Source organism: Austrofundulus limnaeus, unplaced genomic scaffold (genome assembly GCF_001266775.1).
Source record: "Austrofundulus limnaeus strain Quisiro unplaced genomic scaffold, Austrofundulus_limnaeus-1.0 Scaffold36, whole genome shotgun sequence".
Taxonomy (NCBI): Eukaryota; Metazoa; Chordata; class Actinopteri; order Cyprinodontiformes; family Rivulidae; genus Austrofundulus; species Austrofundulus limnaeus.
Genome location: NW_013952438.1, coordinates 1,057,507 through 1,069,429, shown reverse-complemented (window position 1 = coordinate 1,069,429; position 11,923 = coordinate 1,057,507). Strand labels below are relative to the sequence as shown.

At 37.1% G+C, this 11,923-nt stretch overlaps 1 protein-coding gene across 1 annotated transcript in view; it reads right to left on the bottom strand.

The window, feature by feature from the left end:
* The window catches only part of LOC106516251 (guanine nucleotide-binding protein subunit alpha-14), an 11,720-nt gene extending 4,185 nt beyond the window's left edge, over window positions 1-7,535 (bottom strand). The window contains exons 1-6 of the mRNA XM_014006511.1: window positions 7,359-7,535; window positions 4,714-4,898; window positions 2,558-2,712; window positions 2,332-2,460; window positions 449-578; window positions 216-369 (exon numbers count right to left, since the gene is read on the bottom strand). Of these exons, the coding sequence (XP_013861965.1) occupies window positions 216-369; window positions 449-578; window positions 2,332-2,460; window positions 2,558-2,712; window positions 4,714-4,898; window positions 7,359-7,479 (874 nt within the window). The 5' untranslated portion in view covers window positions 7,480-7,535. The remainder of the gene's footprint in view (window positions 1-215; window positions 370-448; window positions 579-2,331; window positions 2,461-2,557; window positions 2,713-4,713; window positions 4,899-7,358) is intronic.
* Between the last annotated feature and the right edge of the window lie 4,388 nt (window positions 7,536-11,923).

The following is an 11,923-nucleotide window of genomic DNA, read 5'->3' as shown; positions in this document are numbered from 1 at the left end:
GTTTTTATATCTGTGATCTGTTTTATTGTTTTTAATTATTTTTATTTATTGCTTTCTGTGAAGCACTTTGTGATGTTTGTGTCTGTGAAAGGTGCTATAGAAATAAAGTTTACTTACTTACTTACTTACTTACTTATATATAAAACTAGTGGTGATAATTGTTTCACTTCTGTAAACAGTAAAAATAATAGAGCAAGCAGGAGATTACAGTTTACCATTGTAGTCTGGGAAGTAGGTTGCCAAATGTGAATGTGTGATTTTCTCTTCCAGTATGTCTGTTTTATTCAGGAAAAGGATGGTGGAGGACTCCTGAAACCAACTGGATGATACAATCGTTCTGAATAGCTCAAGGCTCTCTCGCAGTCGGTTCTAAAAAGAGCAGATAGGAACAGTTAAAAAAATCCATCCTTTTGGAATCTGACTGAACAAATTTTGCTTTGGAACGCACATCATCTTTGCTCTCATATAGAACTTGATCATATTCGCTGAGGGCTGCCAGGAATATGATGGAAGTAACGCTTTCAAAACAGTGGATCCATTTTCGCCTTTCTGATCGCTGGCCTCCCACATCCACCATCCTGAAAACATATATAATGCACTTAAATATACTTAGACAAAACATATATGCAACTTTTGTGTTTGCATTTAAAGTTTGACTTGATGGCTCCTTCATGCCAAAAGCAGCAAGTGCCAAACCTGCCACTGAAGTAAAAGAACAAAACAATAAATATATCAAGGGAACTTCCCCACATAGCAGACTTGTGGGCCAGATCTGGTGCCAGGCTGTCATGGAGAGTGATTTGTCAACAGGATATGGGCTAGGTCTGGCAATGATGGCACTGGTTTTAAGATGACATGCTAAGTCACCGTGGTGGCATGGTGGCTCAAGAGCTTATGCCTCTCAGTAAGAAGGTCGCCGGATCAAATCTCGGCCCGGGGACCTTTCTGGGTAGAGTTTGCATGTTCTCTTCGTGCATGCATGGGTTCTCTCCGGGTACTCCGGCTTACTCCCACAGACCAAAAACATGACTGTTAGGTTAACTGATAACTAAGTTGTCCCTAGGCAATGTATACCATCTATACATCTATACCACCCAAAGGCCATCATTCTCTATGCATGTTTTGCATTGTAAGGCCCGACAGTTCAGCCCAGCTCAGCCCCAGTCAGCCTGGCCTTATTGTACAGGAAAAGTACTGAAGGTTGTACCGGGCCACTCAGCAGTTTGACACCTGAGATGACAGAGAATGGTAAGCTAATGGTAGCTAATCTTAGCTAGATGTTGTTTGGTAACTTGCTACTATTAAATAATCTTACGTGAAAAAAAAAATTATAGTCGCTGCAACCCATTCACATAACGTTAATCTCATCTGTAAGATGAAACGCTCCCAGTCAATGAACCAATAAAAAAGCTTTTTTGCACTGCAAAGCCAAGCAAAAATGCCCAATAAGCAATCATAGCTGACGACAAATTGGGCAGGCCCAGAGAGAACCAGGGTCTCTGGGTTCCAGAAATCAGGGTGGAACTAGGCCATAAAGCCTAATGCAAACATGCTGAGTTTGAAGCCAGGACAGCTTGCCTTGCTGTGCAAAAAGGCTTTTTGTGGTATGGGACCAAGGTGTTAATTAAGTTTATGCTAGATTTAGGGTCAGGTAGGTACTGGAGTGGTTAGTTTTAGGGTAAAGAGTCAGGGTTAGGCTATAGAAATGACTAGTAAATGAATGGAAGTCAATGGAAATTCCCCACAAGGATAGAGAAACATGTGTGTGTGTGTGTGTGTGTGTGTGTGTGTGTGTGTGTGTGTGTGTGTGTGTGTGTGTGTGTGTGTGNGTGTGTGTGTGTGTGTGTGTGTGTGTGTGTGTGTGTGTGTGTGTGTGTGTGTGTGTGTGTGTGTGTGTGTGTGTGTGTGTGTGTGTGTGTGCATGAAATGTTATAATTTGGAGAGATTTGGGGAGAATTCAAGCCTGAAATGAGTTTAGTTTTCACGTTGACCAGTCATTTCTGGTTCAATGGGGAGCAGGACTGAAATATGGTGTCACCGTGGTCTGAGTGTGCAAAGTAGCCTTTAGCTATAAGGCCTTTGCATAGAACATTGGTTACATTGTTCAACGTTTAACATTGTGTTGCTTTTGGTTTGAAAGGGTCTTAGCTTTTCTATTGAACAAGAAATAAAGTGCTGAACAAGCATTTATGCAGCCCCTAAATAGTTTGAGACATTGCTTTCTCTATTTAATCACAGACAAATAAAAAACATGAAGTAGGTCTTGACCAGATTTCTATATTTTTTTAATTTCCTGCAAAATAACTACCAAAAAGCAGAGTAGCATTATACCTGAAGATGGCTTTTGACATGTCAAACGTGTATTCTATGATCCCTGTGGTGGGAACTCTGACCCTCAAGACATCCTGCAGGGTAGGAATGAAGCCTGGGGCTGAGATTCTGTCCATGTCACTCAGATAACTAAAATATTAACAACAAATAATTCCAGTTTAGCACAATGACACAAATCTAATTGGATAAAAAGAAAGAATACAGACAAACAGACATTGAATCTTACTATTTAGCTGAGTCTGACAGCTGGAACTCCCTCCTGCGGTCATAACACTGTTGCACGCCGTGGTCGTTCCACACTCGTTTAATGGCGTCCACCTGCCAGGACTCCAAAGTCTGTACGTCACTTGAATCAATCTGGCCCAGTTTCTTTGCATTATTCTTACACACACACACACAAAAAAAAAAAACACCTAGTAAACAACAACAAAAAACAACTTTTCAAAGTGGGCAGTTTAGTAACATGGGAGGGGCTTAAAACAAATGACGCAAGAAAGGAAGCAAGATTTTTTCAATGGGATGTATTGACTAAAGACGTCACGTGCGCTTCAAAGGATTGACCACTGTGGTTCAACTGCAGTAACATACTGGAGGCTGTCAGTGTAAACATTTTATCCTGGCTAGATGTCTGCGTAGGCTTGCAAATAAATATTAGTTTTTTTCACAGAAAAATGTGTGTACCTTGGCAACATTTTGTCCAGTATGATAATGTGTACTGACAAGCATTTTTATCAAATCAAAATAATGGTTGTCAATAACAGAGTTTCATTGATGTGCTATCTTAATTTAACAAGTTATGGTTTCCACCAAAGGTAATGAAGTACAAATACTTTGTTGATTCGCTTAAGTAGAAATTTTGGTGATCTATACTCTACTGGAGTAATTTTCAGCCAACTTTTAACTTCTTACTTTTTTACGCATTTATCTGCATTTTCTGTACTGTCCTATTTCATCTCACTGTCATTTTTGGCTCATCATTGTACAAAAACAAAACAAAGTAGAGCAAAAAAAATCTATCCAAAGAAGTTCCATGTCCTGGAATCGAGTGAATTTAAATGTGGTAATATGAAAAATATAATATACTATTTTGACACACTATTGGTTTTGTAGGCAGTCCATCACACCTTCACGACACAAATCACATCATGCAGAACATACAGTACGTCAGATGAATGTAGCCTGGTATAAAGATGGCCATAGCATAAATACTGTACATAGTATGTGGCTGAAACAGGTGACCTAGTGCATCCCAAATTTGTCAACATTTTAATATATTATAGTCAAAATGGATTTTAGAAACGTTTTGGGGGGGAGATGGGGTTGTGCACTAAGGCTGTGGTGCAGCCTTAGGCATTTCCCCTTAACGTTTTATTTTTCTTCTTCTTCTTTATGAAACTTTTACTTTTACTTTTACTCTTAAAGTAGTTTCAAAACCAGTATTTTTACACTTTTACTTGAGTAAAGAATAAGAATACGTTTGACATCTCTACTAACCACATTCAGCTTTACCAGCTTGTCTTGACCAAAAACTATTTTCCAACAAAAGAGTCATGTGATAGCACCTCTAGTCAACACACCTCATTAGTTTCTTCAATTCAAGCTTCAGCTTTTGGGTTACATTCAGAGATCTAGTCATTTAGTCAATGACAGTGGTGCCCAATCCCGGTCCTCAAGTACCACTATCCTGCATGTTTTATTTCAGCAGAACCCTGTTAATCACTCATTCATTCAAATCAGGTGCGTCAAGGCAAAGAAACATCCATAATTTCATGTCATAATTTCACACAAAACTATATCTAAATGCAAGAAGCATAGTGTGGGTGGAAGAAAAATAAACAAACCCAATATTTTGATCAAATAAAATACTTGAATAGCTTGTTCAACCACCAAGGACTAGATTCCTACTTCATGTGAAATTGGCACATGTCCTCTGCTTTCTATTCACTGCTGCTGAGTTGAAAACACAGTTATCTGCAGGCAGTTACATAACATTGCACTTTGTTTCATTATTAACTCTGACCATTCTTCAGTTGTTGAACTGTTGCAGCTGTTCAAATGCAGAGAGAAATAGGACAGAAGGGTTGATCTATGGTCAAAAGCAGGTTTAGTCTTATTGGCTGAAAGAGGAATTCTTTAAACTTGTAATTCTCACAAAACTGATGCACTCTGATGTTAAACTACTACGTCGTATTGATAGAGTGGATTTTTTTAAGCAGTGGTGCCCATTAAAAGAAGATGTAAAGGCAGTCAGTGTTCTCAAAAAACTGGTGGCAGCAACTTCATACACTGTATTCTGAATAATTTAGATTTTTACATCCACTGTACACTATTGCGGAACCATTTAAACAGTATGTAATTATGGGGAAAATTAAAGCTTCTTACAAGGTTCTGGTCATCAACGTAATCAATCTTTAGGGTCTGCATGGCATCAGCCAGCGCCTGGATGGCTACGACGATATTCTGAAACACCAGCCGAGTGAACCCTTTCCTGTCACTGTCGGTGAACCCTTTGCCGTGGATGATCCTCATCTGTTTTATAAAGGTGCTCTTCCCACTTTCACCAGTCCCTGACAATGAGAAAAATAAGTACACTAATGAACGAGAAAAAAAAGGAAAGCAAAAATTAAAGCAGACACTTATATTAGAGCAAGAAAACATTAACATCAGCATGCAGCAGCTAAACTGGATTTTGCAAATAAAACAGTACAAAATAAATTTGTTTTTTTTTTCACCCCAAAACTACTTTTTCTATAATTTGTGTACAATATGATTTCTGTGTCCACACATTTTCCTTACTAATTTCTTAGTTGTGTTACTACTAGATTTAGAGATTAAATGCCTTCAAAAATTATAATATTTATCATACAAAGCATAATATATGTCTGAAAATCTGTTATTTCTATATGAAAGACAGGTTTTGTGTTTATATCTTTTTGACTTGCGTTATAGGATGCTGAATTTCCTGGAGGATCTGAACCAGTATTAACCTACATTTTGTAGGTTTTTAAGTGTTATTAGGTGTGACTGATACTTTATTTTGAAGTGTAATGTATCATTTCTAACATACTTGGTAGTCAGTCTTTAAAAAAGCATCTGAAACTTTACTCTGAAACTAACATTTACTCATTACATTTGCCAATTTTTTTCCTTTGAAAAAAATATTCCTTTAAAGACAATTTTAGATTTTATTTTTCAAATGACCAGTTTTTGCATTAAATAAATAATTTTTGTATTTGATATGTTAACATTCTTACTGACAGAATATCAAACTGGATAAAATTAAACTGTATATTCAAAACTATTACACATTAATCAAAGTATTCTCTAAAATTGACAGTATAAAAATGCCTTGCATCATAAATACAGTCTTCAGTACTGTTGTTTCATTTCAACTAGGAAACAATTTTTTTAAGTTGACACAAGGTCTGAAAAATCTGAAGAATGTTCAAAGCAACCTGTCTGTGTGTTATAGGAACAGCAAAGCCAAAAACTACATACCAAAGTGATACAATGAATCTGGGATGTTCAACATATTTACTGAACACTTCCTGTCTTTCATACAAAACTTCCTTTAGTGCATTTAATCTCTAAATCTTGTGAAAACAAAACTAACACAAAACAAGCAGGAAAGACTACAATTATAATTTCTGATGTCACACAAAGATTTCATTCATTTCTAAACAGTTACCAGACATCCTATATTTTAATATTTTATAACGTTTAACAAAATTATTATGGGCTGAAGTTAAATAAATCAGGAATGCAGCATTAAAACATCAAAACAAAATGTCCATGCAGGTATCTTTGATGTTTCAACTTTCTAATAATAGCAAAATCTGTTCCAGGTTTACTTATATGTCTTTGTCAGTCTCAGCTAAATCCAAACACTCAACATGCACAATTAGGTTTAAGAAGCAACAAAATGCTAAATTTATTCTATTTTACCATTAATGTCTAAAAACAGTTTAGATGTTTGAGCAGCTTTTAAGTTACAGAAATGCTCCCTGTTGAGTTCTGAGTGTCAGAGACCCAAACTGGTGAGTCACTGTGAGAAAATAATTAAAGATTACATAAGAAAGGAACTAGGCTAAGCTAACAAAGTTAAGAGTATGCAAGAAGCTCTACTGAACAGGGATTGTATTGTACCTGTTCTAACATTGCTTTTTCTGTATTTACAGTTAAATCAAGCATAGCTGAAGTCTCTCTGTGTCTGCCTGTTTTAATAATGAAAGTAAAACAAACCCTGTTTAATACTTTCATTTTGATTCCTTCAGATACAGATGCTGTTCAACATGAAACTCCAGTGCTAGTTTTTTTTCCAACTACAGTGATTCACAATTAAAACTTTCCAATAAAAATGTGACAAATTGTTTAAAAGGATAGTTTAGACATTTTGAAGATGAGCTCTGTGCAGCTGTTAAAGGTTATCAAAATTTGACCTCTGCATTGTCAGTTTTACATATCTGGCAGAAGGGTTTTCCTGATAGATTTTTTCTTAATTTTTCAGAAGATTTTGCTTATTCAGAAAAAGATTTTTCTTGCTTGGCATTACTTTTTCGGCTCGTGTTTTACACATTCCATTTTGCAACATTAGTTTCAAATTAACGATCACTGCTCAGGGAGTTAGACTCATTCTTCAACGCTTTTAACATAAACATAAAAAAACATGACAGTCCTGTAAAGGTTTTTAAAAGATTTAGAGGTTAAATGCATTACGGCATTATGGAATAAGCTATTGATTCACCCAATGAAAGTTCCTGAAATACCAAACTTCTAATTCTCCAGGAACTACTGCAGGTAAGACACTGATTACTTATCATGCCTCTACATTTCTTCATAAATTTTTAACTATAACTTAGAAAAAATGAGAGCATGGTAAATTCTGTGACAGTTAAACTGAAATTGAACACAAACTAAACCTAAGCCATCATATTCAGTCCAGGTTTTGGTCCCAATAAGGACTACCAGTCCGTACAAGGATAGTCAGGAAAAATGTACCAGAGTGTGTATAAATAAAAGATTCCCACCTAAAAGCAGTAGCTTCAGCTCTCGTTTAAGGTTTTGTTTATCACGGCGAAGTTGCCTCTCGATTTCTTTGTGTATCCTCGTCTTCTCCTCGTCCTCAGCAGACAAGCAGCATTTGTCCATTGCTGTCCAAGTTTACCGGCTCCTGTTCGCTTGACTCTGCCACAGCTGACAGGTGTCAGTGAAATGAATGTGTCTAGTTGCTGTCACACCTGTAAAGCAACAGGTTTGTGAGTTTTTGTAATCACTCTTCCCCGTGTGGGATCCAGTTCAGGTGCATTCCAACACTCCTGCAGTAAAGGAGGTAGGCTCAAATAATTGCCTTAAGTATCTGCCTTCAGGGCCAAACACTCAAGAGCAGCTTTTTTTTAACCTATCTGATTTTTGATTTTTCATTAGTGACACGAGCATGTTTGGGGCCAGCTGTATAATGAGACAGAATGACTTTGTGTGGAAATCATTAAAGTATTCATCTCTTGCCTTTTTCTCCCACAAGTCCAAAATATGTCTCACATCTTGACTGGTGATGTAATAACTAAAGTGAACCCCTCAGGACCAACACTTTTCTGAAATCTGTGGCTGCGAGGGAAAGCAGGGACCATCATTCATTTCGAGCATTTAGACAGAAATACTGAGACCAGACCACCAGGAGAACAGACACAAACAGACTTTTTTAACAGCTGGATTTCTAAAAACAAGTGAGAATAAAAACATTAGAACAACTCCTTTTTACACAATAAGCCATTATCATTTCTAATTAAAACAATAAAATTAACCATTACTGTGGATTAAAAAAAGGTAACTTTCTGAGTGATGTACATTTGCCTCCTCTTAAAGCTGAAAGGCAGGATGAGCTGTATTTTTTCTTCTACAAAACTGTAACTAATACAGCTGAGGAGCACAATAAGACAAGTCAATAGAATGTTTTATTTATCTACTTATCTATAGCCTCAAGCAGTAAAACAAATGGGACTTTGCCATTTTTAAAGCACTGGTTTTACACTGAGATAGAATTGCTGTAGTTTTCACAACAAATAGACGAGCCTTTGATATCTCCAATTTATCCCAAGTACAGCTAATTATGATGGTCTAATGTCTTTAGATAGTCTCTTGTATTAAGCCCAGAGTGGTTTGTATATGTGTGAACAGAAAACATTTGGCTTCTTGTTGAGTGGCAGAATGTTACCAGCACTTATTTGGGATTAAATACTGCTAATCTGTCTGTTTCTTTCCTCGCATATGGTCATGAGGTTTCAATCATGACTGAACAACGAACTCCTCCCACAGCTTTTAACTTACAAACTTTAAATTCACACAGCACTGTCTTAAAACACTGGACATCAAACGATTTTTTTCTGCAGGGAAGCATGTGGCTGTGGCAACAACCGTGATCTCAGATACAAGCACCCAACTTCCTTCATAGAGAGGACAGGCTCAGCCTGGCTTAGCCTCAGGGTTAGGATCTCCATCATTCGGGAGGGGGAGCTCAGATTAGAGACGCTGCTCCTTCTCTTCGAAATGAGTCAGTTGAGGTGGTTCAGACATCTGATTAAGACGCCTCCTTTTGAACATCTTCAGAGCACATCTTCCTAATAAGAAGCCCCAGGGCAGACCCAGAGCAAATCTTTTCTGGCCTCCCCATTGGGTCCTTCAGGAGAAGCTGGAGGGGGTCACCGGGGAGAGGAGTGTCTGAGTGACTCTCCTGGACCTAATGGCTCCTCAACCCAACTATGGATAAGTAGGAGATGGAGGTAGCAGGGGCATATAAGTTTTGGGTTTTCACTTAACATTAATCCATCTATCAGTCCATTGAGTACTGTTCAGGGTCATGGGGAGCTGGTGCCTAGACATGAGCTAGGATAGACCTTGTCTTGACAGCTCTTCCTTTTATTACAGGAGAACTTAAGGCGCATAAAACAAACAACCTGCCTCAATCTGCTCAACCCCACAGATGAATTGGAATCAGTTAACCTAATATGCAGGTCATCAACCACAATTCAAACCCACAAATTTTTTACTGTGATGTGACAATTCAAACCTGTTTTGCTGTGCCATACTTCGTATAACTAAAAATAAAAATATTACTGTCCACATGATGGATCTTGGAAGATTTCCACAGATGACAGGGGTAGCAGAAGAAGATAAAATTACTATTTTAACAGATCTGCATGTTAAATACGAGCCACTAAGCTGTACCAAGTTTGGCCTAAGTGACAAAAACTTGTTTAAACCAGATTTATCAAGTTTGTTTTGTTAAGTAAGTGATTAGATCATTGCTTGCCTGTAAGATCATGGATCTCTTCTATCAGCAAAACTACTATTTATGTTCAAAAATCATGGTTCAAAAGAGTTCAAAACTTCCTTTAAGAAATGTCAAATCTGTTATATGAATATATCATATTTTATTTAGATAATGCTTTGTCTGGCTCAAAAGATTATCTATTTAAACTTTTCTTGAAACGTGTAATTGTCGCATTACTTTTTGTCTTTGTCCTCAAAAATAAAAAAGAAAAAGAAAAAAAGAAAAAAATATGGCTCTTTGCCCCTCTTTATATCTCTGTGTACAAGACTAAAAATATGGCCCTACTGCTGAGGGCTCCAGCCAGATGGATGCATCACAGTGGAGGATTTCAGGAGGAACACGACTCCAGATGAGCCGATGAGGCGGCCAAGAAGACAAACACCCGAAAGACAAACCAACAATGTGCTGGAGCCAATTTGTGAATGCAAACAACAACAACACAGGCAGCAAATGAGCAAATGCTTTATTTATCCAATCACATTTATCCAAAAACACTGAGGCTGCAGCGGCAGGAACATGAAAACACATGCACGCACAAAATAAATAGTGCAAATTAGATTGTAATTAATTTTTACAGAAAGAAAAAAGGATATGTAAACATTAGTGTGGCGGCTTTGCTCTCATTAGCTTCTATTAGTGCATGTGATGCCTTTAATGAGCGTCATTTAGGATCGAGAGTATAGTTTAATCCCTTTGAGAATATTTAACAGTTCACTATTATTTAGTCGTTCACCTTGACCAGACTGCAAAGAAAACTCTCAAGAATTCACCACAGCAAGCAAGCACTCCAACACACCTTCAAAAAAATAGTTATAAATAGGGCAAGCTTTAAAGAGTTAAAATATATTTTAGGAAAGATATAAAAATCTAAACAAACAATCCCTGAATTGACACAAGACTTAAAGATCCAAATATGAATACTCCTTTTAAAAAAAATGCACAAAACCTTTATCAACAGTGTACGCACACACACAGTACTTTTTATTCCACCACAGATAAATGCAAACAGTGAATATAGTAATCAGAAACCCTTTTTGTGAAGCACATGTAGCAATACAAATAAGCACAATGTGCAATAAACTTTATAATAAACCTAGCACAAAGTAAGACAATTTGTGACCCATGTTGAATTGAGATTTGTGTAAAAATGTGTCCATTGGGACACAATTTAACAGTCCCTGTAACTAAAATGGCATAAATCTTCCTCTTAACTTTAAAGCTATGTTTTCTAACAGATAACAAATATTCCTTTATTTTATAACCCTTACAATACACTTTGAAACAGACCATTTTATTTCCTGCCGGATGCCAAGGCAAAGGAAAATCCCTTAATATGACGTTTGGCATGATTGCGAAGCTCAGGCACTCCCCTTTCTAAACATAATGCTGGAATTCCTGATTACATCATTCTAGAACAATAATCAAGTTTTCAGATACTTAAGTAAACAAACTGGTTTGTTTGTAGGCCAGATCATAAACCATCACATTTCAACAAGCATTATTATTTTGAAGCCTTTGAGGTGGATAATTTAAAAAGGACTCAATATTGAAAAATCCCTTACTGTGACTCTTGTCAACACAGGCCACATTTGTGTTTGATTGTATCTTTGTTCTAACAAAGCTTCATGGCAATAAATCTCATAACAACGAAGAGCGTGTTTATTTCTCCTTAAATGAGCTCACATTTGTTTGGGTTGTGCCCATGAAAATCTTGCCAAATTCTCTCTGCCTCAGTCAATTTGTTATTGACTCGTTTGGTGGTGTGAAGTCTTAGAAACAAGACATATCTTGGCAAGTTAATAATTTATTCATTTAACAAAGACCTGAGTAGCATGTGGAAGAACCACACACAGCCACAACAGCCTGACGTCTCTTCCTCGTGCTACTAGCCTGTTAATAGCACCCCATTCTCAATCAGCATTTCTTTTAAGTCAGCCAATCTGGTTGTGATGCTCACTCTAGACCAGAAGTCGTGAAACGGTTTTTAATTTAAGAAATATGTACTTTTTTTGTCTTTGAACACACATTTGCATGAATTCAACATGTGTCAAATTGATAAATGGAGACATAAAATAATGTATTTCAGTCAAAAGTGCACACCTGATTCTCCGTGCATTCAGCACACAAGGAGTAAGGACCCCTATCCATACTGGTCATTTGGCCTTGGCTTGTTTGCTCTGTCAGGTTCGTGATTGCTACACCACTGCAGTTCCTAATGATCAGTCAACAGCTAATGTCAGCATACAAATATACGTTATATATATA